General features: G+C 39.2%; 1 protein-coding gene across 19 annotated transcripts in view; it reads right to left on the reverse strand.

The window, feature by feature from the left end:
- Positions 1–212: 212 nt before the first annotated feature.
- LOC132159463 (receptor-type tyrosine-protein phosphatase S-like) overlaps positions 213–26,270 on the reverse strand; it is a 194,036-nt gene continuing 167,978 nt past the window's right edge. For all 19 annotated transcript variants that reach the window (XM_059568972.1, XM_059568969.1, XM_059568971.1 and 16 more), the window contains 12 exons: positions 23,548–23,645; positions 21,525–21,648; positions 18,876–19,051; positions 16,795–16,914; positions 14,535–14,689; positions 13,394–13,679; positions 10,262–10,440; positions 10,043–10,169; positions 9,837–9,962; positions 7,628–7,782; positions 3,316–3,451; positions 213–3,206 (listed from right to left, as the gene is read on the reverse strand). In XM_059568972.1, coding sequence (XP_059424955.1) covers positions 3,138–3,206; positions 3,316–3,451; positions 7,628–7,782; positions 9,837–9,962; positions 10,043–10,169; positions 10,262–10,440; positions 13,394–13,679; positions 14,535–14,689; positions 16,795–16,914; positions 18,876–19,051; positions 21,525–21,648; positions 23,548–23,645 — 1,751 coding nt within the window. In that variant the 3' untranslated portion in view covers positions 213–3,137. The remainder of the gene's footprint in view (positions 3,207–3,315; positions 3,452–7,627; positions 7,783–9,836; positions 9,963–10,042; positions 10,170–10,261; positions 10,441–13,393; positions 13,680–14,534; positions 14,690–16,794; positions 16,915–18,875; positions 19,052–21,524; positions 21,649–23,547; positions 23,646–26,270) is intronic.

A 26,270-nucleotide genomic window follows, 5' to 3' on the forward strand; every position in this document is an offset into this window, starting at 1 on the left:
TGTGTTGGCTAAGATTAAAAAAAAAAGTGAAGAGTTGGGAAAAACAACAACAAATGGATCAGAAAAAAGAGGAATGAAGTGAAGAGAGATAAACAGAGCTGTTAGCATGAGACAAAGCTTCTTTCAAAACTGGAAGGTTTCCATTAGCATAAACGTTTTTTGTTGTTGTTGATATCTCAGTTTTGTTCAAAGACAGAAATCTTGTGGGTCAATTATACAAATACTTATAATATATATTTGTTTATTTACAGGCATTATATTCAGGATCTTAGTTGATATCTAACAAACGATTGAACATTCGGTGGTTTGAAAAGTAAAAGACAAATAATGTTTCAAAAAATGAAAGCTTTCACAGATATGGGGCTGTAACAGTTTTTTTTAGTCTTTTTTTAGTAAAATTTGGAAAGTATAGATAATTTTTTTTTTTTTTCAATTTAGTAAACCAGTTCTACATCTTTTATGAAAGTAATACTTTAGTTAATACTAGCACTATTGATGAATAACAACAGGATTGCAATCATAATTCAGCCTTCATAAATGGGCAACAGGAAGTCAAAGCTCTTCCTGCAATGATTTATGGGAAATTTCTGCATTTCTGATAATGCATTTCCCCGACTCTTTAAAAAAAAAAAAACAATAAAAAGTCATTCATGATTTCATACAAACAATTTCATAATTTCACGGTGGTATAAAAATGAGTGCCCGTTTCAAAAACAAAACCAAAAACGGCTATGCATATGAAGATTTGGATACATCTTTATATTCTGCTTTTAAATATCATATATGTGAGTGTGTATGTATACATTCACGTCCCATTCGTCTATGTATACATGCACACAAGCACATCTCATGTTAAATTTCTACAGTGAAAAAATAGAATGTCTTTTAACATAATATGAGCAAAATGAGCATTATTTTTCCTTGCTAATTAAAAAAAAAATTAATACAGTATCTTTGTTAAAAAAAAAAAAACGCAAAACACTAAACCAAGAAATCAAATGTCTGTTAAGAAGATAATAGTCAAAATAATACAACAATAATGTATTAGATTTTTTTTTCTATGATGTTACAAGAATAAGGCCTTTTTGGAAATAAGATAACACACAGCTCCTTTCATTCTCTCACCAATCAGAACACTCCAGGTTCAAGCATCCTCGTACAGCCAGTCAGCTCTAATGGCGAGCGAAGGCCCCTCCCCCTCGTACGCATATGCATGTGTAAAACAGTCCCACCTACAACAACAGATTCACAAGAAAGTTGTACCGCAGTTTCATGGCGCAAACATATGCCCATTTCTGGCTCTTCATTAGCCAAAATCCATTGAAGAAACACCTCAAAAAGAACCAGCAACTGAATGCAAGAAATCCAAAAGTAACCAGGAATGGGCCGTTGATGACGATAAAATGCAATTTAATCCTGGGCGACTGTTGGGGCATAAGGAAATGGATTGATTGGTGGGACCAGCACACGTAATCATGCTCTCGCACACTTACATCTGGTGAATCGGACCCTTCACATGTACATGTACAGCATAATGGAGCAAAAGCAGCATGTTTGGTATCAAGAGCAAAACAAAACCAAAAAAAGAAGAAAAAATCTTTTTAAACGATGGCAATGATTATTGGTCACTGGGGACGTCGAAGTACTGAAAACAAGACGTAGCCATGCATCTCCTATCAGGTCTGCCAAATGCGTTGTGTACGCCAATGGAGAGACCATTCAATGTATCAGATGAAGTCACCAATGAAACGCAAGACTTTGTTGGTGGCTCTTCTTGTCGTAATCTCCAATTGACACAACAAGTCAAGCTCCCATTGGCTCTCAAGGATGGAAATTGAGCTACAAGGTGCTGAAGAAACCAGAGACTTTGTTGATGGTTCCACTGGTCCTAATCTCCAAATGACGTAACATTTCACGCTCCCACTGGCTCTCGAGAGGTGCAGATGGATCTACATTGCGCCCAAGAAACATAAGACTGACTTAGTGGATCCTCTGGTCCTAATCTCCAATTTACACAACAGGTCTAGCTCCCATTGGCTCTTGAAGATGGAAATGGAACCATACTTCGTCAAAGAAATGTGAGACTTCATTGTTGGTTCCTCTGGTCCAAATCTCCCAATTATACAACAGGTCAAGCTCCCATTGGCTCTCGAGGATAGAAATGGAGCTAAATTGCACCAAAGAAACTCGAGACTTTGTTGGTGGAACTTCTTGTCCTGATTTTCAATTGACACAATATTTCATGCTCCCATTGGCTCTCGAGAAGTTAAGATGGAGCTACATTTGCAGAAAAGTTCACTAGCACGTCCTCCAAAGCACAGAAAACTGTCCCCACCTCAAGAAACCAATGCAATTAGGTTTCAACAATTTCCTTGAATGCCTCAACGGCTCAAGACATGTCGAGTTCTTGTTTGGCGATTCCAGTGGTTTCAAGAGGAGAGTAACCTTCTCAAGTGGATGAATGGTTTGCCTCAAATTGCTTCTTAAGTGGTTCCCAATTTTGTCTGAATGGCAACATGTCAGTCAAGGAGAGGCTTGGATCCAAGACGAGAGCAGCAAAAGAAGTCTTGTCTATACCATTGCTCCAACTTCTCCTTTGAAGACAGCAAAGACGACTACTGTTACACCAACAGATGACATTTCAATGGAAACGTTGCCATTTTAGAAAACAAAGGAGGATTTTAAGTTCCAACCAATTAGTTGATCATCATTTATACTTAATTTTGTGGTCATGTTGTATCCCACTGACTTTTCCTTCATGTTTTTGTAATATGTTCATACAGTTAGTTTGAAAAGAAACAATGCTTGTCCTCCATGTCCGAACACTTGAGGTAAAGTTAGTGGTCCGACACCTAGATGTTTATTCCCGCCCTACAGCCTGAGCCAAAACATTTGGTTCCTCCATCACGAGCTTGGGGTGTAGAGGGGTTTCGGATCCGTTTGCACTTCTCTAGTGTTGCTTGTCCAATTAGGGATACACACGATGCATTTTGATTGGTTCCAAAAGACGATTCTTCCCAAAATTTTATAAATTGTGTATAGTTGTCATCGTTTCCTGTTTTCAAGCAAGTTTTTATGGCTCAGGAGGCTGTTGGGGGAGGGGGCTTTGTGGGACAGGGGGGAACAAAAATGGCTTTTTACGTTGCATAGTGATCAAAACTTCCAAGGTACTCCAGAGCCGCCTGATAGCTAAACTGGTACTCGTCCTGTAAAGCGAAACACAAAGGCATCAGCGTTCGTTATTACTTAAATTTGCCAAACGCCTAGCAAGTAAACAAGACAATCTGTCGTAAAACAGAAGCTCTGGACTCTCACCTCTGTTTGCACCATTGCTGGCCGTTGCGTTCTCAGCATTTTGACCGTCTGAAAGATGTCCACCACACCCTCGTAGCGCATCCGCTCCAGCACGATGCTTAGTGTGATAAAGACCCCGGTCCGGCCCACACCGGCACTGCATTGAGGAAAACACAAGCTTGTGTTAAAAAGTGCTCTGAAACTGAGAACTGATGATGGTGCAGTGGAAAAGGGTTAGTTAGTTGGTTAGCATAAATGGTCATAAACCAATCACCCTGATTTAATGTTTATAACAAATTATAAATTATGAAAAATTAAAAAATAAGTGGATTTGAAAAAAAACTCAACTCAAAACTACAAAATTTTAGTACACAAGTTTAATCAATTTATAATAAATAATAAATTAAATAAAAAAAATACAAATCAAAATCAAATACAAAAACAAACTACAACTCGTAAAATATTAAATAAAATAAAAACAAAACATTAATAAAATATTTAACAACTACAACTAATAAAATACTAGTTTAATCTATTAAAAAAATAATAATAATAATAAATGTGATTTTGTTATTTGTGGTTGGTCTAAGAAAATAATATACCAATAATAAATTATAAAATATAAAAATAATAAAAGAACAATAAATATAACAAAAATTAAATCAAAAACTCAATGGTACACTATTTTCCTGAGTTTAATCAATTTATAATACATGATAAATAAAATAAAATAAAAACATTACAGATTAATAAAATATTAAATAAATTAGTAGGGTTGAAATTTTACGGAAAAAAAAAAACTCATACTCAATACTACAAGTTTAATTCAAGTATTTATAAACAATAAATAAATAAATGTGATTTTGGAATTAGATATTTGTGTGGTTGGTTTAATAAAATAATGAGATTTCCGGGAGATTTACATAAAAAAAATCATTGCATTATGTCCATTAATTCGTCACACTGTAAGGGGAAGCTCAAGTGCATTGTGGGATACAGTTTTCCACACAGTGCGCTCTTGCACAATACACAAATACTGTATACTACACTATTTCAAATGCCCTGGCTAGTATACTATTCTGTATTCACGCTATAGCCATCTATCTAAACAGCAGCAGAATAAATCAGACTCATTCAGTTTGAACAAATGTGCGCTCTAGGCTCGTCTCGCCGTGACAGCGCTTGAAATAGACGAGTCTTAAGTCTGATTTTTCAAGGCTGCTTCATAAGCTGCTTTGGTGGCGAGCGATTTCACCAAGCCAACAATAATTGATATGACAACGGGCTTATTTCTCCCTTCGCTTCCACTTGGGAATCAAACGTGACAAACAGCTTGAGAAAGCGTCTAACGGAGGCCTCTGATTGGTTCAGACAACGAACCAATCACAACGCAGCGTTATAATGATGTAACCTCGCAGGGAGAGTCAGGGAATCGAATGAAAAAGCACTTGGGAGTCTCACGACGGTGACTGTCAGGAAAACAAAACGCTTTTGACGTTTCTGTCCGTCCGTGCTGCCAGAATCCTCCAGAAAGGAGGCTGAAGAAAGGAGGAGAAAGAAAGAAGTGGCTCCGCTCTCAGACTTCAGCCCAAGCGCTGGTTAAATAGATAGACTTTCAGATCTGACAGGCGTGAAGACGCGCTGAATGAGAGGATTTACACTTCCATTCAGTCGACGTAATCATGCAATTAATGACAAAACCATGTGGCTCTATTAGATATGAAATCTGGGGGAGAGATGGATGGATGGAGAGAGAGAGAGAGAGAGAGGAAGATTAAAGGAGGAGTTGAAAACTGTCAACCATCGTCCAAGACAGAAGAACCAAATGTAAAAGAGTGGTTCCTGCAAAAATCAATAACTCAGTGGAAAAACATTCTTAAGACAAAATAAATTCACTTTTTTAAGAATTTTAATTAAGCATCCATTTATTTTTATCATATAGGCCTACTGCAAAACATGATTTTCTTCAGTATTTTTGTCATTTTCTAGGATAAATATTTAAAGATTCATAAATCAAATCATATTTACTAGAGAAGTAAAATGTTATGACACAATAATATTACTTACTTTAAATACTTTATTCTCTCTCTTATTATAAATTCAGAAATATTTATTTTATTACAATAGATTTATTATCAGTATAATAAATTAATATAACAATAACAATTACTATTAATATTATTTTATTGCTACACACACACACACAGTAAAAGTATCATTATATATAATTATATAAAATTGTATATATTGTATATATTCTTAGTATATAATTCAATTTTTTATTATATATTAAATAGATATGATAAAAAGAATATAGAATAAATTATAAAATATTTCAAGTAATCCATTAATATAATTATATTATTAAATATAATTTTAACATATAAAATTGATTATATATTATCCTTATTATATACAACTATATAAAACTGTGTTCTTAATATTTTATATAATATATTATTTTAATTATATATTTTACAGAAGTTGAAAAATATATATAAAATTAAAAATATTTTAAATGATACATTATGAAGATATAATTTAATAATGTTACTATAGATGAGTTTTTTCTCTGTAAGAAAATATATATTTACACTTATTTCTCAAACTCCGTTTTGTTTGTCAAATGAATTTATTTAGTGTCCAGTACAAATATCTAAACATTCATAAATCAAACAACATTTACTTGAGAAGCAAGATATTAAGTGCTCTTTTCTGAAGAATTGATCAAAATGAAGTGAGTTTAAGCTCAAAACGAGAACAAATAGTCAGAAAAATCAACTTAATTCAAAAGAGAAATTAGATTATATTTTCTAACCCTATTGGTTGATATTTGTCCTTGTTTTAAGAAAAAACTCACTTAGCTTTGATACATTTGTGTGGGAAAATACGTGTGCTACTTTTGCTTCTCAAATAAATGTATCTTGGTTTTAAAATGTTTGGATATTTTTTACTGGAAAACAAGATGATGCAATGCAGTTAAGATCAAAAAAGACCAAAGATAGCATAAAAACGTCTCTTTGAAGGAGCCGCGGGCCGAGAGACGGATGAGAGAGAAAAACAAGAGAAAGACATCAAATTCCTGTAGCTCCAGAAACACAAAAATAGGCGTTTGACCCCAAAAATCAGCATCTCCTGAAAGATGATATCATTTAATATAATTCACAGGCACATTTGTATTGGTGTTGAATGACTGAGATCCATTAACCCAAGATTATCAGTGTAATGTGTGTCTCACGCACTGCTAGTTCCAAAAAAGAAGAAAAAAACCAATGACTCCAACTTGGTTCTTAATACTGTGTGCTGTTACCTGATGATTCACGACTGTCTTTCTGTTTTGTGATGGTCGTGCATGAGTCCCTTGTTTGTTCTCAACAGTTAAACTGAGAACTGTTCTTCAGGAAAATATTTAAGGTCCTACAGATTCTTCAGTTTTTCAGCTTCTTTCGCATATTTGAACCTTTTCCAGCAGTGACTGTATGATTTTGAGATGCATCTTTTCACACTGAGGACAATTGAAGGACTCAAACACAACTATTAAAAAAGGTTCAAACGTTCACTGATGCTCCAGAAGAAAACTCGATGCATTAAGGGCTGGGGGGTGAAAACTTTTGAACACGACGAAGATGTCCAAATTTGTCTTATTTTGTTGAAATAGTTTTGTTTTCCCATGTAGTTCTACCATTCGTAAGCAACAGAAGATACTTGTATGTTTCCCGCAACACAAATTAAGTACAATTTACCTTGATCTTCAAATTCCAAAGGTTTTCACACCCCAACTCTTAATGCATCTTGTTTCCTTCTGGAGCATCAGTGAACGTCTGAACCTTTTTTAATAGTTGTGTTTGAGTGCCTTAATGTATCTCAAAATCATAAAGTCACTGCTGGAAAGGGTTCAAATATGCAAAAGAAGCTGGAAAACTGAAGAATCTGTAGGACCTTAAAGATTTTCCTGAAGAACAGTTCTCAGTTTAACTGTTCAGAACAAGCAAGGGACTCATGCATAACCATCACAAAACAGAAAGACAGTCGTGGATCATCAGGTAACCACACAGTATTAAGAACGAAGGGTTCACAAACTTTTGAACGGGGTTATTTTAATCATTTCAGCAATTTCTTTTGTGTTGTGGACTAAATGTAAACATCTTTTATGTACAATATCTTACTCATGACAGTACTAAATACAAATAACATTCATTTAGTATGATCTCTCTTATTTTGTTGAAAGTATTCACATTTTCACAGATTCTACAAGGGGTGCCCAAACTTTCGCATGCCACTGTATATGTGTGTTTATGTGCTCAACTGAAAGGGCGACGGGATGCTTCCTCACCTGCAGTGGACAGAAATGGGCCCGTCCTGTCCAAACTGCTCCTTAGTTTTATGCACCTGTCCGATGAAGTCAATGAAGCCCTCTCCTGATTTAGGAACGCCCTGCTCCGGCCAATCGGTGAACTGGAACTGGCGAACGGTCCTGGACTGGCCGTCCTGAGAGATAAACACAAACACCAAACGTCAGTCTCTTTCATTCACACAATCCTTCACTGCACACAACAGCAGTGGATGGATGGCTTCATCTGGACGGAGGCGTGCCGATACGGGATTTAACAGGCCGGAGTGACTCTGCTGCTAATCGATGGGCTGGAGAAACCCTGATGGATGAAGTGGAGAGCGACGGCCAGGACAGAGAAACAAGCGATCGAAGGGAAGCTCAGGCAGAACCAGGCACAATTAAAGCCGAAAGGGCTGGAGATATTCACTCATCCCTACAGTCAGAGTCCGGCAGATCAAACACACTTAACCACAGTCCAACAACGAGGTTTCTGGATCACAACCGTTACACAGCAGACCAAAAACAGAAACTCCTCTAGATTTCTGTCTCCTAATGCTGGTGTCTTTTGTTTTTGTTTGCATGTGTTAAGAACGAGATCAAAACACAGTTAAATTAATACAAATAAAAACGTAATTATTAATGCGTTTATATATATATATATATATATATATATATATATATATATATATATAAAATTACATGCATATATGTATTTTCATATAATTTGTTATTTATAAATATATACATTTATATATACATAATAAATATACATAGTACACGTGCACATATTATGAAAACAAAAACTTAATAAATAAGTAATTTATAAGTAATATAAATGAATTAAATATTTTATTATAATTTTTTGAAGTATAAAGTAATTAATAATTATCATTAACTCATAATACTAATTAATACTAATACTATATATATATATATATATTAAATATTGTCTTGTCAGCACTTGAAAGCAGTCATGGGCTGAATCTTTATTCATCTGCATTTGATTAACTGCAAACAGCAGTTCGTTTTTGCTGCAACATAAGAAGGGTGAAAGAAATGCCAGGACTGAACTCTGCGCACACACTACAGGGCCGAGTGATGTGTGTCCAATTGTGTGATTAAATACGTGACTTGTTTCCTGCAAAAGCCAGCATGGTGGTATCCCATCATGCCTCAGTCCAGGCCCCGCCTCCTCCAGTCGGCTCTGATTAAAGCTCTCTTTGATTCTTGCTGCAGTCTGATTACTGGAGAGCCGGCCTGGATGATTCAATCACAATTAAAGTGCTCGGCTGGAATGAGTGACGCTCGGGATGCTCATTTTGTCTTGGGCCCGTCCTCTCGTGTTCGTATGCCGACTGTCAGAGTGTTGCCGGAAAGGCAACTCGACTGATGAGGGGTGAAGTAGTTAAGTGAACGGTTCTGCTAGTGTTCGCTCTCTTAATGGGATATTCAGACATGTCTAGAGGAAGACCTACAGCTGAGACTCATGGGAAACACGATTATAAGATAGCTAACAGTATTTTGGCTCAGAATAGATAAAGAACAATATTGCATCATTTTTACCAAAAACACTTTGTAAATGATATAATCTGCAATGATGTGCTTCTGAAACGCTACGAAAAAAATATTTTTGAGGCATGGTATAAGCTTGTTTTTATGGCACAATATACATCAATATTTATAATCAATATTAATTTTCTGTTATTAATAAGAAATCATTACATTTACTAAATACTATTAAAATGACGCTCATAAATATAATAAAAATAATAATAAAATTAAAACTATTATATAATGTAATAATGCTAATAATATAAATGCAAACATGCAAGTAAATACAGGAAAATACTGTGGCATTACCATGTTTTTCCCTTATGATGCCAAGAAAACATGATAAACTTTGAAGAAAACGTGGTATTCTGCCTTGGAGTACCAGGGTATGTAAAGTTTAATACCACAATATCAAAGTACTACAGTATTTTGATGATTTCATACATGGTACCATGGTAATACTGTGTTTTTGGATACATCCCATGCTAATACCATGATAATCTTGGAAATAACTGGAATACTTTATGGTAGTCAATTGTATTTCCAAGAAACGCCCCAAAATAACACATCGAGGTACCATGCAAAAGTCTTACAAAAGGTAAATGAAGATGGAAATCATTCAGTAGCCAATATATTTTTGTTGTATTTCAGGACTCACCCGAGCATCTGTCACTTTGAACTCTCTGAGGATATACTGCGGCATGTTGTACTCCGCCATGGGATCCACCACAAAGTATTGATATCTAGCGGAGCGCTCCGCTGGCCAGTACTGGTGACACTTTTCCTGTGAAAACACACAAACATCATTAAATGACACGATATGGGGGCTGAAAGCCATTGGATTTAAAGAAGAGGGACACTCACTCGTCCCATCTCCCTCAGTTTGGTCAGCATCACAACAATGGTGGAGTTGTTCTCCCACAACATCCTCCAGAAGTCTTCAGTGGTCTCCGCTAATGGGCCTTGAGTGGCTATATAAGCCCTCTGTTGTCTACAGCAAAGAGAAAGTGAGTCCCCTGTGAATTAAGGTGCTTAAATGGACAAAATTAACAACTTTGGGGCGCTTTCTTGCTGTTGTAGTACCTGTATCCATCAATGAAGCTGGAGTTGATATAGTCGGACCCCTCCAGTCCTCTGATGGGCTGCAGGCACACTCGAGTGGTCTCATAGGGCATGATGTTGACTAGCCGGTTTTTAAATTTGTTGCATGGTAGATTGGCACTTATGAATCTGGATGTATGGGCTTTGGAGTTTGCCAAACGCTGTGGGAAGAGAAAGAGAAAGACAATTGATAAATCCAAGCCAATCTCTCAAACTCCAAACATTTACAGCTGAAAGGATTAGTTCACTTCAAGGATAAACATTTCCTCATAATCTATTCACCCCTATGTCATCCAATATATTCATGTCTTTCTTTCTTCAGTTGAAAATACATTTTTGAGAAAAACATTCCACGATTTTTCTCCAGATAGTGGACTTCAGTGTTGGCCAACGGGTTGAAGGTCCAAACTGCAGTTTCATTGCAGCTTCAAAGGGCTCTACATGAACCCAGCTGAGCCTAGTCTTATATACTTTTTAAACACAAATGCTCGTCTTGCACTAGCTCGACCTCACGCATTATGCAAACATGCACGTGTGATGTAGGCGGGAGTAAAGACCAAATGGAAATGCCATAATTTCTGACGTTTTTTTTAATCAGCATTATAAAATATTGCAAAGGTTTTGTAAAAATCTGTAATGGAAACGCACCTAGTGAGTTTTTTTCCCTACCTTACCTTTTTGAAACAAAGTACAAAGTCGACAAATTAGCCTCGCATAACCACTATATGGAGAAAAATGAATCTTTTAAATAGAGTTTACTTTGGATATTTAGGCTTGAAAGACATTACTTGCTGCATGGGAATCTCAGTCATTTAACCATTCTGACCCTTTATTTTTGGTGTAATGCCTCCATTTTTTCTCAGTCTCAGACTGTTTATAAATGGGCGAGACTGGGTGACCCAGTTTACGTGTGCTCACAGGAAACCTGTCAATGCTTGTTGCTGTTATAATTACCAAAACCCCCATTTTTCATCCATTGGGTGCCATGAAACCCTGCTCTGAAACAATTGGAAAGAACTTTGGTGTAATGGGTCATTGTCACTTTTAGGAAGGCTCTTTTTATTCATATTCTGACTGGACACCACCGTTTTGTACGCGCACATACACCTCGTACTCTCGTGTCATGATCCAAATTAGAGCTTGTAACCATCAATTAACATCAACTGAGCCACAGAATGCGTAATTCTTCTCCGCTTTCTAGGTCAGTTGTCTGGAAGCATTTTCTCCTTTTAACTGGACGAGCCTGGCACATCTAGAAACTGCCGCACATTCTCTCTTCTGTTTCGCCAGGTAATGCCTTCGCCCGGTTATAAATCCATTCAGTTCCCGCTCCAGGCCTAGTCTTTTTTTTCTCTTTCTTTCAGAAGCAGCCACTGGCTGTTTGTCTTTCCTTTGAGTAGCTTTCAAAGAGGGACCTGGAAGGGCATGAGGCATTCCGGTGGGAAGCCCCAGCAATGAACCAAGCTGTTGAAATCATAAGCATGCGCACATACACACTTTGGCTGGTTTAGCAGGCCGGGGCTTTGTGACATGGTTAGCCCTGTGGGTACCTTATTAGCACTTACACTCTCATTGTGTTGGGAACGTTTCTATCCCTCATGCTAACCATGTAAATGTGACAAATAAATGTCATAAATTATGTGTTAGTTTATAATTTCTGATTAGATAACAAAAGCTCTAAATGGTCAAAACAACCTTTTCTGTTTTTTTTTCAGTTAGCTCTTTAGCTAACTAGTTAAAAACTTTTATTGCATACTGCTAATTTACAAACCTAGCACACCACTAATTGATTAGTTTGCCATCTTATCATACCTCTTGCTGCTTAGTTCGAAAGCGTAGCACGTTGCTATTTGATTTTCTGCCTAGAATTGATGCTTTGCTAAACTTTTATTGCTATATTGATGCTACTTCATATTTTTTCACAAAGAACCATTTCTGAGCAGTTTGCAAACCAATTTAAACACTTTGCTATCTTGTTTGATGATCTTTTTGAAGGTACTAATTCACTCATGAATTGGACATTGCTAGCCTTGCTTTAGAAACACCAGACGCACAACCAAAGCCACGGTAAAGGTAAGCCTGCAATCTTTAGCCAAAAAAGTGAAACGGCTAATGGTAACAGAAAGGAGACCAGATGGCTTTTTTTTTTTTAGAATGGACGTCAATGGAGGATAGGCTTCACTACGCCGAATAAACAGTTTTTTAGGGGAAACGGCTTATCATTAAATGAATCGACAGCCTATCTTCTAATCTTCAACATGTTTTACACTAAACAATAGTTTTGGATTGAACTATTTTTTTAGAGTTTACCAAGAAAAAAAAAGCTGTTTTATAAGAGAAGTCACTGACTTTTTGCGACAGATGGGATTCAGCTTATGGCATTATCATTCATTCCTACAGTATCTGTAAACGATGTTTGAGTGTTGCTGATATTCATTGACGTCAATGCTGTAATGCGACTGGTTATTAAAGGCACACATGATCCAAGTTACAGTTTCTCCAATATTAAGTAATACAGACCCTCTCATCTCCCTATAGTAAGACAATCTCTGGCACAACTCGATTTCTAAAATAGCACGTTTGACAATGCTACTCACTAAAAGAACTTTAATACGATTTTTAAAAATAGAAATGCTGCCAGGTCCCATCGTTAAACTAATTGGTTTGCCACCTTGCTAATGCTTCCAATGCTTCTCCCTGGGTTGGTGAGGATTACTTTGTTCCAGGCTAAAGAGCAAAAAAACTGGAAAGAAGGAAAGCTTTACAAGGTCTTGGAGGCCAGAAACCTGCAGGAGTGTTTCAGTCGCCAAATACAAACCAGAGTCCCTCTCTGCTCATTAGTGAGCACATCACTTCTCCTCAACATCCGCCTTCATCGGGTGTTAATTACTCTTCCCACAATCCCTCTCTGGCTCTCATCAACTTTCCATCATCTCTGTCACAACTAGACTTTCACATCTGTGTCTACAGTAACAAAACATGCTGCCAAGAGGTGTTGATTGTTACTAGAGGCTCTATCTGGCACATTTTCAAGATTATCGGACAAGATGTAATTAAAGATGATTAGTTGCACACAATAAACATACTCATACTTTTCATGTGTCTTGCGGTTACCTTAAACTCCAGCTCCATGCCACTAACGTGCTCTCCGGTCTCCACCTGTGCCAGCTTCTGGATGTAGGAGAAGAGGCTTCGTGCCGCCACCTCTGTATTCCCGCAGGCTACGGCCTCCAGGAGGGCATCATGGATGAAGCTGTACTGGTCTTCTGTCTGCACCATGTAGTTCCTCTGGGAGCGCATGAGGGTCACGTGACCGTAGATGTCCACCGTCTTCTCATGCTTGATGCGCTCTAGCATGGCGTCAATCACGATGAAGCAGCCTGTGCGGCCCACACCAGCACTGAAAACACACAAGTCAGAGATGAAAATTGCAGGAGAGTTTGGTTTCTTGGTTTCTCAGGTGCCGAATTTTTCCAGTTTAATGGTGTTACATTTTTTTACTGCAGTTAATACAGGGGTGGAGCTAGGATGGCTAATTTTTCCAGTTTAACAGCGTTAACATTTTTTAATCCAGTTAATACAGGGGTGGAGCTAGGGTTGGCCACCTCACTCACAACTGCTGCTTCTATCTATTTTTTTTTCTTGACAAGAACTGCATTTATTTAGACACAGAATGCCTTTTGACCACAAATGGGAGACTCTTCAGACGCAAGCTCCAGCTTCACGTCAGCACCAGGCATGAGTCAAATGAGAGCAGAAACTGTACAGGTGATGAGGAGCTTTAATAAAACAACAGTCAGATGAGAAAAAAAATCAGTAAAGAGGAATTATCCTGTCCTGTCAGCTGTTAGACTATGCATATAGCACGTGGTCTTCAATTGCACACACAAATACTGCAGCGCACGCTGTAGCATATATTATCTTATATTAAATGTGCAAATGAAACTAAGAGCATGCATGCCAGATCCACATCACTTTCAGCAGTGGCAGCTCTTAAAGTAACAGCACCCAAATAACCTAATAACCCCGTGGCTGTGATGTCTCTTCATCAAAGTACAAAAGAAAAAAAGAAGAAATTAATAATTAAAATACATTTAATTTAGAATTTATTGTTTGATAATGTATTCAATTTCATACTTGCTGAAGGGCCAGGTAAATATGACATTTATTATAATGCATTTATTTGAAGATTATTTTAAGTTTTCTTAAATTAGAAGGCTTTGAGATTCTTGACAAGTAGGAGCTGGGTTCAGACCTGCAGTGGGCGATGATGGGGCCAGCGTCCGGTGGATTGCAGGTCTTCACCCTCCTGAGGAAGGCCAGGAATGGAGTGGGGTACTCGGGAACGCCGTGGTCCGGCCAGGCGGTGAACTGGAACTGTCGAACCTCTCGCTTTTCACTGGAACCATTCTGAAACAAGAGCAAGTGCTGTGACGTGAAGTTGCATGAATGCACAGTAATAAATCTTACCGGTGATAAATCTAGCCCTGGTTCCAGCAATGCATGATTTAATCATGTAAGCATGAGATCATGGAGTTGTCTACTAGTTCAAGGACCTTACATGTCAGTGTCATAAATATGCTATGTTCGGGAATCGCCTTGTGTCACCAAAATGTCTTCTACAGTGTATTTCAACAAAACAAGGCAGCCAGGAACAATGTCTGCCACAGAGGAGATTTCGTTAAGAAGAGGGAGAGACATCAGTGTCCTGCTAGTTCTCGCTGCTAGCCTTTATTTCTCATCCTGGACGTCTTTAAAGGGAGGTTTTGCATTTCAATGTCGCTGCTGTTCCAACAGAGGCTCCTTTTGAATAAATGAATAAATAAACAATGTAATTGAGAGCAAACTGGCCCAGTTTTGCCAGATACTTTTTTTTCCTCTGGCTGTCTTCTGCAGGCTGTTTCTCCGCAGTGAATGGGCTTGTGCAGGATTGTCTTTAAGAATTCATGACTCTGGGTTGACTGTGTGTACGAGACTGCATGATATGCGCACACATAAATACACCTCGCTGTTCCAGCAAGTATGTGTGTAAGGGTTGTAAGCAAACTCTGACTATTCAAGCCTAGCAATGCAATACAACAACTGTGGTGCAACAAAAACACACCTCATCTGTATTCGAAGATGTCCCTCCAGTAAAAAGAAAAGAGTCATATGAAGATCATCGAAGTGCAAGACAATTTAATTGCTCGTTCATAGCTCAGGTGATCTCTTCTGAAACTAGTGGATTACTGGGACAAAACTGAGAAGATCCAATAACTCTCTGTGCTGTCTAGGAGAATCAATTGAGATGTTGAAGAGATCTCATTTCTCTTTTCAGGGGATTTAAACAAAAGCTTCATCCCGTAACCATAAGCATGCTTTTCATGCTCTGTACGACAGCCTCCCTTTAATCAATGCTTCTGTTTGTGTCTTACGGGTGCCCTTTACTACAGTAAAAGCTCAATCCATTTTAATTCATGTTACGGTCTGACTGTGCAACTGGCTGACCCTTCTCTACTTTTCTCCCTCGCTCCCAACCACTTCATGTTTACTTGACCGCTGCGCCGTCTGGGATGCCAATTTTGCATGGAGTCGTTTTGCTTTGGCCACTTAGCTAAGTGGCTCTCTTTGGCAGGCGTAGCATTAAAAGATGATGGATGTGGAATGAGGAGATTATAAAAAACATGCGTGTGTGTTGATGTACGCAGTCGAGATGAGAACACTAGGAGGGTTTTGGAAAAATTTTCCAGTTTGCAATCATCCTGGTTTGCATATGTTTGTCGGAGTCTGAAAGCGAAACTGTGTAATGTGTCTGCTATAGGGTCCACAGGGAAATAATAGGCCCATGCACAACGTTAAACTCTTGAGAACATCTAAAGCAAAGTGTTACTAGTACATTTGATCAGAAACACCCATTGTGGACTTGGGTGTCCAATCCTGCTCCTGAAAAGCCAAGGTCTTGTAGAATTTGCCTGGAAGTTTCGAACAATTCACCCCACAAAAAAACCTATGATTTACTCACCTTCAAACAATCCTAGGTGTATATGAATTTGGCCTATCCAAAATCAATAATGGGCCAATATTTTGAAGCCCCAAAAAAAGTGCATCCATCCATTATAAAAAATATGCTCTTTATGACTCAGGGGGTTAATAAAGACCTTCTGAAGTGAATCGATGCATTTGTGTGAGAAAAATATCAATATTTAAAACTTTATAAACTGTAATCTCCAGTTTTCGCTAACTTTCATATGCATGCTCATGAGAAAGTGGGAATTCAGCAGAGGACGTAGGACGTAGATATAGCGCAAGCTCTGATGAGAATATGTTATTCTCGAGAAGAACAAAGTGGCTTATATCCTACAATATTTTTATCTACAAGTTCTTGTAAATCATGGGGTAATCTTCATTTTTGGGTGAACTATCCCTAATTGTAGTTGAAGCTAAAATCTGTAGGATGTTGGGCCCCTTTGAGAGCAGGATTAGTCACCCCTGCTGTAGCTGAAACGGTTCAAACTGAGGTTACCTAAAAGTCTTACCTTGTGTAGAGAGAAGGTGCGCACACAGAAAGTGGCGAGTTCGATGGTGTCCAGGAGCGTCACTTGGATCATACCATAGGTCTCCGTCCCTCTACTCGGCCAGTACTGGTCACACTTTACCTGCAGAGGGTGAGTGAACATTAACAAACCTTATATCTTTCATGTATTGAATTGAATTTATGCATTTAGCAGACGCTTTTTCCAAAGCGACTTACAGTGCATTCAGGCTTTTTTACCTAATATGTGTTCCCTGGGAATCAAACCCACAACCTTTTGTGTTGCTAAGGCAATGCTCCTGTGGGTTTAGCGGTCTTTTCTGGAGGTCGTTGACTCGGATATCTCTATGCAAATACCTTCTGAATTTCAGTGTGCTGAAGAATTACGGTGCTATTGAACTAAATCCCACCAAGATTGAATCAAATAATTGTCTGGGAGCCTTTTACAAAGACATTACATTTTCTTGGATTTTTGACATGAGAAGTAAAGACTCCTAACAGTCTCCGAACTGATTCACAAATAACGACTCAGTTCTGGGGGTTCACACCTGGAATCTCAAACCCTTCCCGTCTACCCACGTCACATCAGTTACCCAGGCATAATTTTCTTCCCTCGTTCGACACCTGGCACATTGACAGACCTGCCCTGGCCTGCTGTGAAGATGAACTCAATATGGAGCATGGGGAGCTGTCGGGCTGCCCCCCCGTGCCCTGATGTGATGTGACAGCTCCCTGCTTCAAAAATGTGCAGGTTTAATGCTTTTTTTGCACTTATGCTGCAGATTGAACTGCTCACTCTGATCGCATCTGACAGAGCTCTAATATGCCATGTGGCGCCTGCTAAGATGGTGAGAGAGAGTGAGAGGGGGTGTCCTGAGATATTGACGGAGTTTGCTGAGCCTGACAGTCTAGGGTGTGACGGAATCATCTTTGATGAACTTCCAGACGTCACGGATGAGGGAGTCTTCAAGATGAGGGATTCTTGACTTCCTCTTTCTGTCTCACACTCCATTTTTTGTGGTAAATGGGCCGAACTGCCCCCTGATAGAGCCGAGAGATGATTCCTGGTTGTTATCGGAGAGCCCTTTCCTTATTTCTCTCCATTTTTCTCCATTGTTTCTGCTCACCCACTCAACCGGCAATGGCATTTCAACTGGAATAATGTCAATTTGTTCAGTATGAAGCTCAGTCTTTTTAACAAGACTAAAAGAGACGGCCTATTATCTTCTTAGGGACTATTAGGTCCCTTCCACAACCTAGTGAGCTGCCTAGCTAGACAGTTTTTTAAGACATTACCGGCACGCTCCAGATGTTAAGGTTGTTTCATAATGAAAGATACCTTCTTTTGAATGTGCTTTTCTGAATGTGCTTTTCTGTGGAGAAGACAATCCCAGAATGCACTGAAAACCAATAGTTACAAAATTAAATATTGACCATTTTACCAATTATTTTTTTGTACTGCACATTTTTTTTAGTGAAAGTGACGTGACATTCAGCCAAGTATGGTGACCCATACTCAGAATTCATGCTCTGCATTTAACCCATCCGAACTGCACACACACAGAGCAGTGCACACACACACACTGTGAACACACACCCGGGGGAGTGGGCAGCCATTTATGCTGCGGCGCCCGGGGAGCAGTTGGGGGTTCGATGCCTTGCTCAAGGGCACCTAAGTCGTGGTATTGAGGGTGGAGAGTGCACTGTACATGCACTCCCCCCACCTACAATTCCTGCCGGCCCAAGACTAGAACTCACAACCCTTCGATTGCAAGTCCAACTCTCTAACCATTAGGCCACGACTTTCCCACAAATGTTCCCTGACCGGGAATCAAATCCGGGCCGCGGCGGTGAGAGCCTGTGATGAGTGCCTGTGAGGATCATGTTGTTAGCTTAGCAAAATGCTAATTCAACATTCTCTCATGTAGGATTTGTTTGTGACACCCATGTATTGTATTCCAGATTATTCTAATATAAGGCCCCATATCTGATAGTTTGCTACCTTGGAAGACAGGAAGCAATACAGCTTATTAGCTTTTAAAAAGAGTACAATTTAAGAGCTAAATTTTTTTTGTTTAGCCTCACCCTTGACTTCTCTTCCAGTCTGGTCATCATGACCACGGTGGCGGCTCGTTGCTCCCATACCATTCTCCAAAAGTCTCCGAAGGTCTCTGGCAGCGGTCCCTGTGTGGCTATGTATGCGTTCTGCTTCCTGTAGCCATCAATGTAGTTAGCATTGATGTAGTCGCTGCCTGTGATACCTTGAAACGAAGTAAGAAGGTTAATAACTGTGAAAGTTAGAGCCGGATTGACAGACATGTTTGCTTTTCAAGGGAAGTTTCATGAAAAAGCAGGATTTTGACTGATGCTATGTTACATAACACAAAGCTAACGCAGCATTTATGATACAGAACTATCAGCAAATCATCAACATATGACCATTTATATTTATAAATTGACATGTATTGTGTAAAACAGCCCTCAGTGCACATGCAAACTTCTTGTAAAATACATTACAGATGTTTCTGGTGCAAGAAAACATGACTAACATTACTTGTCGACTTCAAAAGTGTGGTTTTATACCCCTGTTTCTAGACAGTTCCAAAATGGCTGACGATGTTGTTGTGTGAGTCTCTTAACTTGTGAAAAACTTGCAGCTCCAATAACGTGATATACAGTCACAGTCTGGTAAGAGGCTATTGCAGAGCTTGTGACAGATATCTATCACAGAAAATAATCCCCATGAAAGAAAAGCCATCAAGCCCCTTCGCAGCTTTTTCTCACTTCCTTCCAGCTTTTTCAGCCCTGTCTAGCTCTCTGAGGGCCGGCCAACAGCATCCACTGCAGCTGATTTAGGACCAGATGCTATACGATGGAATTAGGCTGGACTAGGAGTAAATCAGCAAGCAGAACCCACGCCGGACCCCGTCTCGCTCTCTTTCTGCCATCGCTCTGGGCGGCCCGCAGTAAATCTCCTATTAAGCAGCCAAACATTCTCCTGCCTAAGCTCAGGATCGGTGAGGTAGCGGGAACAGAAGTAAAGCCCTTGTGTGCCACTGCTAGATAATAATCTTGCGGTCTAGGTCTTGAGACCTCTCAAGACCACATAAATATGGCCATGGCCCTTGAAATTGGAATTTTAGGGTCTTTAGGGTTAGTACTGGTTCTGAATCTGGACCTTAAAGCTATTTAGTTTTGGTAATTTGGTAATATGCAATTCTCACAATTCTCATAATAATAGAGGTAATTTAACAAGGCAGTTACAGGAAGTGAAAAAGAAATGTATAGATGAATTACAAGACACTGAATATAAATTTTGTTAAAGATTTAAATTAATAATATTAATAAAAAAATTACTTTGCTTATACATTGCTTATAAATCAACATGTTAGAATGATTTCTTAAGGATCATGTGACACTGATGACTGGAGGTAATGATACTGAAAATTATAGCTTTACATGTTATTCTCCTTCAAAATAAGTCTAGAGTAAATTTAATATAATTTCATCATCCACCACACATCTAAATGCCTGCATAATTTCATGTGTCATTTGTGTATGTAGCACAAACAGCGAGGGACAAATTATGACACAAAGTTCAACACTTAAGGTTAGGGGTTTGTTCAAACCCCCCAGTAGGAGCAAGCGCCATTAATTCTCTGAAACAAGTCACTTGTAATTACACTCGGGGTCCGCGCTCACTTCAGACCTTTGGCAAATAACCTATGAGAGGCATATTTAATTGTACAGTTTATCCAACACAAAAGCTTCAATCACAGACACAGGCCCGTGGTGCTAAATTGTTGTTTACGTGCTTTAACAACGAAAAATTAAACACTTGGCCGTGCTCATTTTCTAGTCTCCGCTACATTGGAGAAAAAGGCAAAATTAGCAATCAGGGGGAAAAAGAATGCCATTAAAAGCCTCTTCCCCGTCTCACAAAGTGATCGCTGGATTGTTTAGCTTTAGTCATAGCTAAGTCAACAGAGCACGGCTGCTTGCATGAATTGTCCCACTGCTGTGTCTAATGGTGAAATCACTGCACTGTAAAATGGAAATTTCGAACTTGATTAATTTATGCATTTATGGGCGCTGTCTTTGTGATGATTCTGTTACGCCGCGTTATTGCTCATCTAAATTGGGTCGTGGTGAACTGTGGCGAAAATCAAGGTGAAGCGATGACGAGGAAGGAAACCTGGGTGGGGGTGCATAAATGTAAATAGCACAAAGGAGCATTGAGGATTGACAGTCGGCTTCGGATAAAAAAAAAAAAAGATGGGCGTTTTACCAACATTACTGCAGAATCTCTGCCAATTTTCCACTGTTCCTTCCAAAAGCTTGACAGCTTCTATACCTCAACCAAAGACACTCTGGGATATGGCGGTGCACTATACCATTCGAGTTTAATATCAGCTTGCTTGTGAATTATCGAACTCTTGTTTCCTGTGCGTGTAGACGATAAAATTGCATGGGAAGGGAAAAAGCCAATTGATTTCTGAGGATAAACACTATAAAAACACATAATAAAGACATTAAAATGGATGGGGATCTCCCAAATGCACATCCTAGACCTATCAGGTTCTTTGGAATGATTTTAGGACTTTGCACTGAAATACATTTCTCAAATAAATAGCCAAACACCTCTGTGGACAACAACAAAGTTCAGTCATTCTGGAACATTCAGGTGCAGTGCTTTTCTTTCAAATAATCAGAGTGTGCGCAGTTCTGCCCGACCTTCGATGGGTGCCAGGATTACGCGGGAGTGGTCGTAGGCGATGACGTTGGCGTAGCGGTTCTTGGGTTTGTTGACCTCCAGGTTGGAATGCTCCCAGGTGAACTGCTGACCCGGATCGATGGACTGTGGAAAGAGAAAACGGAGTGAAGCAACCCTTAGGTCTTTTCCCAATCCCTCAGCATCCCTGGCATGAATACTAATAAGAGAAGAGATCGAGTTTGCATCTGCTAGAACATCAGAAGAAGGTGGAAAAACAGAGAGTTCAACACTCAGAAAGGCAGGGTTGAGTGAGGCCACAAGGCCTGGGAGGACTAAAACTTAGGGAAAATAGAGAAATGAGGATCCTTCACAAAGCAGCCTGGATAAACATTAGCAACAAGATAAAAGTCCTCCTGCTGAAATCACAGCCGCACATTAAAGTGTAATTAAAAGCCGTCTGCTATCGTTTAAATATTCACCAGCATTCGGCCAGGTAGCTTTGTCGTGGACAGTGAATAATAGCAAAGGAAACGCTGATAAAAGAGTCTGTTCCTTCCTGTGAGGGGGTAAATTATCTGACGCCAGCAAGATAAATGCCGCAACGTTCCCAATATGAGAATTTCTGAATAAATATTCTATTTCCCTGTCGGGGTAATTTAGTATTCCATTATGATTCAGAGCCTGTTCTCGGGCAATGGCTCAGTCCCAGCTCTTCTATCTTGAGGGATGTTTTCATTTAGGAGACCGTCTCTGCATGCTGAAACTGGGACTAAATAACCCACAATGAGGGATTTGATGTAGCTGTTTACCCTGTGATGATTACAGGCACAAATAACAGAGCATGGATCCTCCACAGGTTGTCCGTGCTCTCGAACCTGTCTCTCTTATCATCTACCCAGCAAACCGCCCGTGGGTTTCAACATGCACAGCTTGGATTGGTTTGGTTCTCCTCCAAGCCAAATGCCACACTGTGCAGTGATCTAACAGATCACGTATGGACAGAAATATGATAACTTAATCTGGAATTTGGTAAATCACAGCATATTTTTCATAACTACCAACCCACATCCTCATATCTGACAAAATGCTTTGCACCAAGCATCTTTTACTGATTCAAATCAGCTTCCAATCGCTAACATTTTTTTCTCTTCTCTAGCCCAGTTTTCCATGCGAAAAACATTTACATTGCAGTTAAACCACCTCATGTAAGCGTAAAAACTTTTTTTGCAATATATGGGCAAATGTTTTTGCAAAATTGATGCGTTTCCATTAGGTGTATTTTCAACTTACAATTTAAATTTCCACAATTTGAAGAATAACTGAAATGCAGCTATTGATTTAGCACCTACTTTTAGCATGCTAACACACTAGGAATACATTCGTTAAATTTTTTTCTTCTAGAGCAGCAGTTCCCAAACACTTTCCTTTTCCTTTTCCTTTTTGTAACTGAAACAATCAACTAATATCCGATAGAAGCTGACTTTACCCGATAATAATATTGTTTACTCCCTTTTTGCAGGTCAACGAGATCAGAAACGAACTATTCTACAATCTACTACTCAGGCTTAGTTGCTTATGAATGACGTTTGTCATTTGGTTAGCATATGCAGCTAAAGCTAATCTATATGCTAAACCAATGTCCCAAAAATGATAGTGGGTTGGGTCGGCTCCACTCAAGCGTGCCCATGTTCCTGCTGAGATATCAGGTCTGGCTCACGCTGGGAGCCATTTAAGACAGCATTAAGCCCCGGGGGTGTTGATTGCAGTGCTGCCGTAGCAAGCTGTAATTTAAGATGGACGAAGACATTTGCTCTATGCAAATGAAGGCTGATTCAGCAATAGCAAATGCTAATCAGCAACCACTACATTTACTAGCCCAGCAGTTCAATCCAAGGCATCTGCCTTCTGCAAAACCCTGTGGCACGTGAGTAACTGCCATGTAAACGCAAAAAACAATTCACTGTCATTTGTTTAGCAAGAAAACCCACTCCATTAACTGTTTTTTGAAATGGGTAACAATCCGAATTGTATAATATGCAGTACCTCGTACTCCTGGGAGAGCTTCAGGTTGTCGTTGGCCTTCAGTAGCTCCGTGTGCTCGGCTAGCTCAGAGATGGGTATAGGAGGGTGGTTCATCATACCTGTGCACCAATCAGGAGAAAGAAAGATAAGGTCAGAAAGACCAATGGGGCCAAGAAAGACCGTTAGAAGCCAAACCCCAAAAGTTGTTGGAGAAAACGGGACTGGGGAAGGGGAAGACACACAAGCAGGTAAGACAATGAGATGGCGACTGGAGTGAGGAACAGTGGGTGATGTTAGAGACACAGTGTGACCAGGCCAGAGCTCTGCATCATCAATTGGGCCAATCAGGATTGTCCTAATACAGAAAAAACTGCTGCATTTATACAGACAATATGAAGAAAAAGACCTGAGGATGATTGCTAAGGTGCTACAAAAACCCCAGACCAATTACAAAAATTATAGCGGGTCAAATGATTCATAATAGCTTTGTAGTATGAAATGTCTTCTTTTTCACTACGCTGTGGCTTAAAATGACAAGCAGGAGGACACTTCACATACTTGGTTGGTAAGACTGAACCATACGTCTGTCCTCAGCAGGCTAAGACAAGGGGAAAAATGCGCTTGATTGCCTTTGTGAAACCAAACAAATCTCCTTTCAAACTGAGTCATAGGAACAATAAATTGAAACAACCTCAAAGATCTGCCCTTGAGAAATATTTTCATGTCTGCAGAGCTGAAATGTAATAGATTTAATCAAATGCAAAATCTGAAAACTTATTTTTTACCAAGGCGAGACAAAAGGCCAAAAGCTCACAAGACTGAAGCTAAGTACATTGCATCTGGAATGGGGAAATGGTATCCATGTTGGTATCCTGTAGGGTTAACCCTATGTTATCCTAAACCAAGTGTGTCTAACCCTGCTCCTGGAGGGCCACCTACCTAGCTTAATTCCAAATTTAACTAATCTGAACCAACTAATCATGGTCTTCAGGACCACTAGAAACTTCTAGGATCACTAGACACTTCTAAACTCGACACTCCTGCCATAACTGTAGCCCTGTTCTGCCGTCCGCTGACTGTTTGCTGTAGATTTGAGCATGAAAGGACACAAGTTTCTGTGCTGTATTTTATGCTAGGCCTAATAAATAGACTTATCTGCATGTCGTCTTGCACGTAACCAAAATATGGACTTAGTGCTCTAGCTTTCTTTGTCTTGCTGCTCTGAGGGGGGAAAAACTGGAATGCTTCCACACTAAACACGAAAAATATGAGTGAGCCAGAGGTAGAAGAACACAATATTGCCTGTCCCTGGAGTAAACCTCTAGCCTTAATATTTCTAACAGCTTTCCTTTTGGCAGAAGCTTGCAATAATTTCCTTATTTAATCCTTCATTTTCGCTACGATGAGAAATAAAGCTCTTGAAGTGGAGGGGAGATGATGGGGGTAATCAGGGTAAAGTAGGGGGTTATTCGAGAGTTCTGGTCTGGGTTAGGATGACCCAATGGTACCGGTGCAAAGTGAAGTGTCATGTTCTCTGCTTCAGTCCAGCCAAAGCTAAGCAAGCGTGTCACAGAAGCAGTCTCCCATGTTATCCCTGCAACAACCTACAAGACCTTTCCTCAAACAAGCACTAGTTTTGCTGTTTGCGCAGACCGAATACTTCCAAGGCCTCTCGCTGTGAAGTTAATACAGTTATGAATTAGTAATGGATTATGGAAGAAAACAGACATAACTTTTCCTAAAATGGTCGCCAATGTTTTTAAAGAAGGCGTTGGACTTCTTCAGCACAAGGTCAAAAGTTGGATAAACGTTGACATCTTCCTTGAAGAGTACTGTGATTTAATTAGGCATGAATAATCTGCATAATCACATTAGCCATCCTCAATTTCACTTCCAGTTTTTTTAGTTTTTTTTATGTTGTACATCGCAAATGGCTTGGGTTTGATTGAGAAAGTCACTTGCTGATTGGACATTATGAGAAACAAAACTGAAGCAAATGCCAATCAAGATGCTATAAAAAAAAAGTTCTAGCTGTTAATTTTCAGACATTCATGCAAAACAAAGCTATGCTAATAACAGGTTTTCCTCATCCACTAACTGGACACTAACACTTTTCTATGTTATTCTCATCAGCCTGGCCAAGCTCTTAGTCTGTCCTCGCCTTAAGGGGATCCAAGGTAATATATGCCAAAGCACTCTCGAAGAAGATGCGAAGGGCAACTTTTGCAAACAACCTGAGATCAGACCTGCATGCTAAACGCCAACATCTTCCCTGATGCAATGAGAAAGGCCATCTAAAGCCAATCGAAACCCAACAAACTTGGAAGATTAGCACTTTCCAGTGTCAACATATTCCTAAACTTTGCTCCGTGTCAACAACAATTACTCATGCCCTGTTTTTCCATTTCATAAATAAGCTGTTATTTGTTTGTTCTGAGGAATGATCTCCCTCACAAGATGTAAGAAACAATTACATTTAATCCGGTCGGGGGGCAAAAAATAAATAAAAAAAATTTACCTCTGCAGATGACTTGTACTTTTTTGGTTATTAAAACTTTCACAGTCAACTTTGTCAAATAATTCAAACTGGACACCGATATTTACTGATTTTCGAAGACATTAGGTTTTTGTAGGAGATGAAAGCACTAAATACACGTTACAAAAGTGGCTTTGCGTGCATGACCTTATCTGTTTCTTATAATTAACTACATTCAATTTCAAGTATTTATGCGAAAGACACTAAA

This window comes from Carassius carassius, chromosome 16 (genome assembly GCF_963082965.1).
Source record: "Carassius carassius chromosome 16, fCarCar2.1, whole genome shotgun sequence".
NCBI lineage: Eukaryota > Metazoa > Chordata > Actinopteri > Cypriniformes > Cyprinidae > Carassius > Carassius carassius.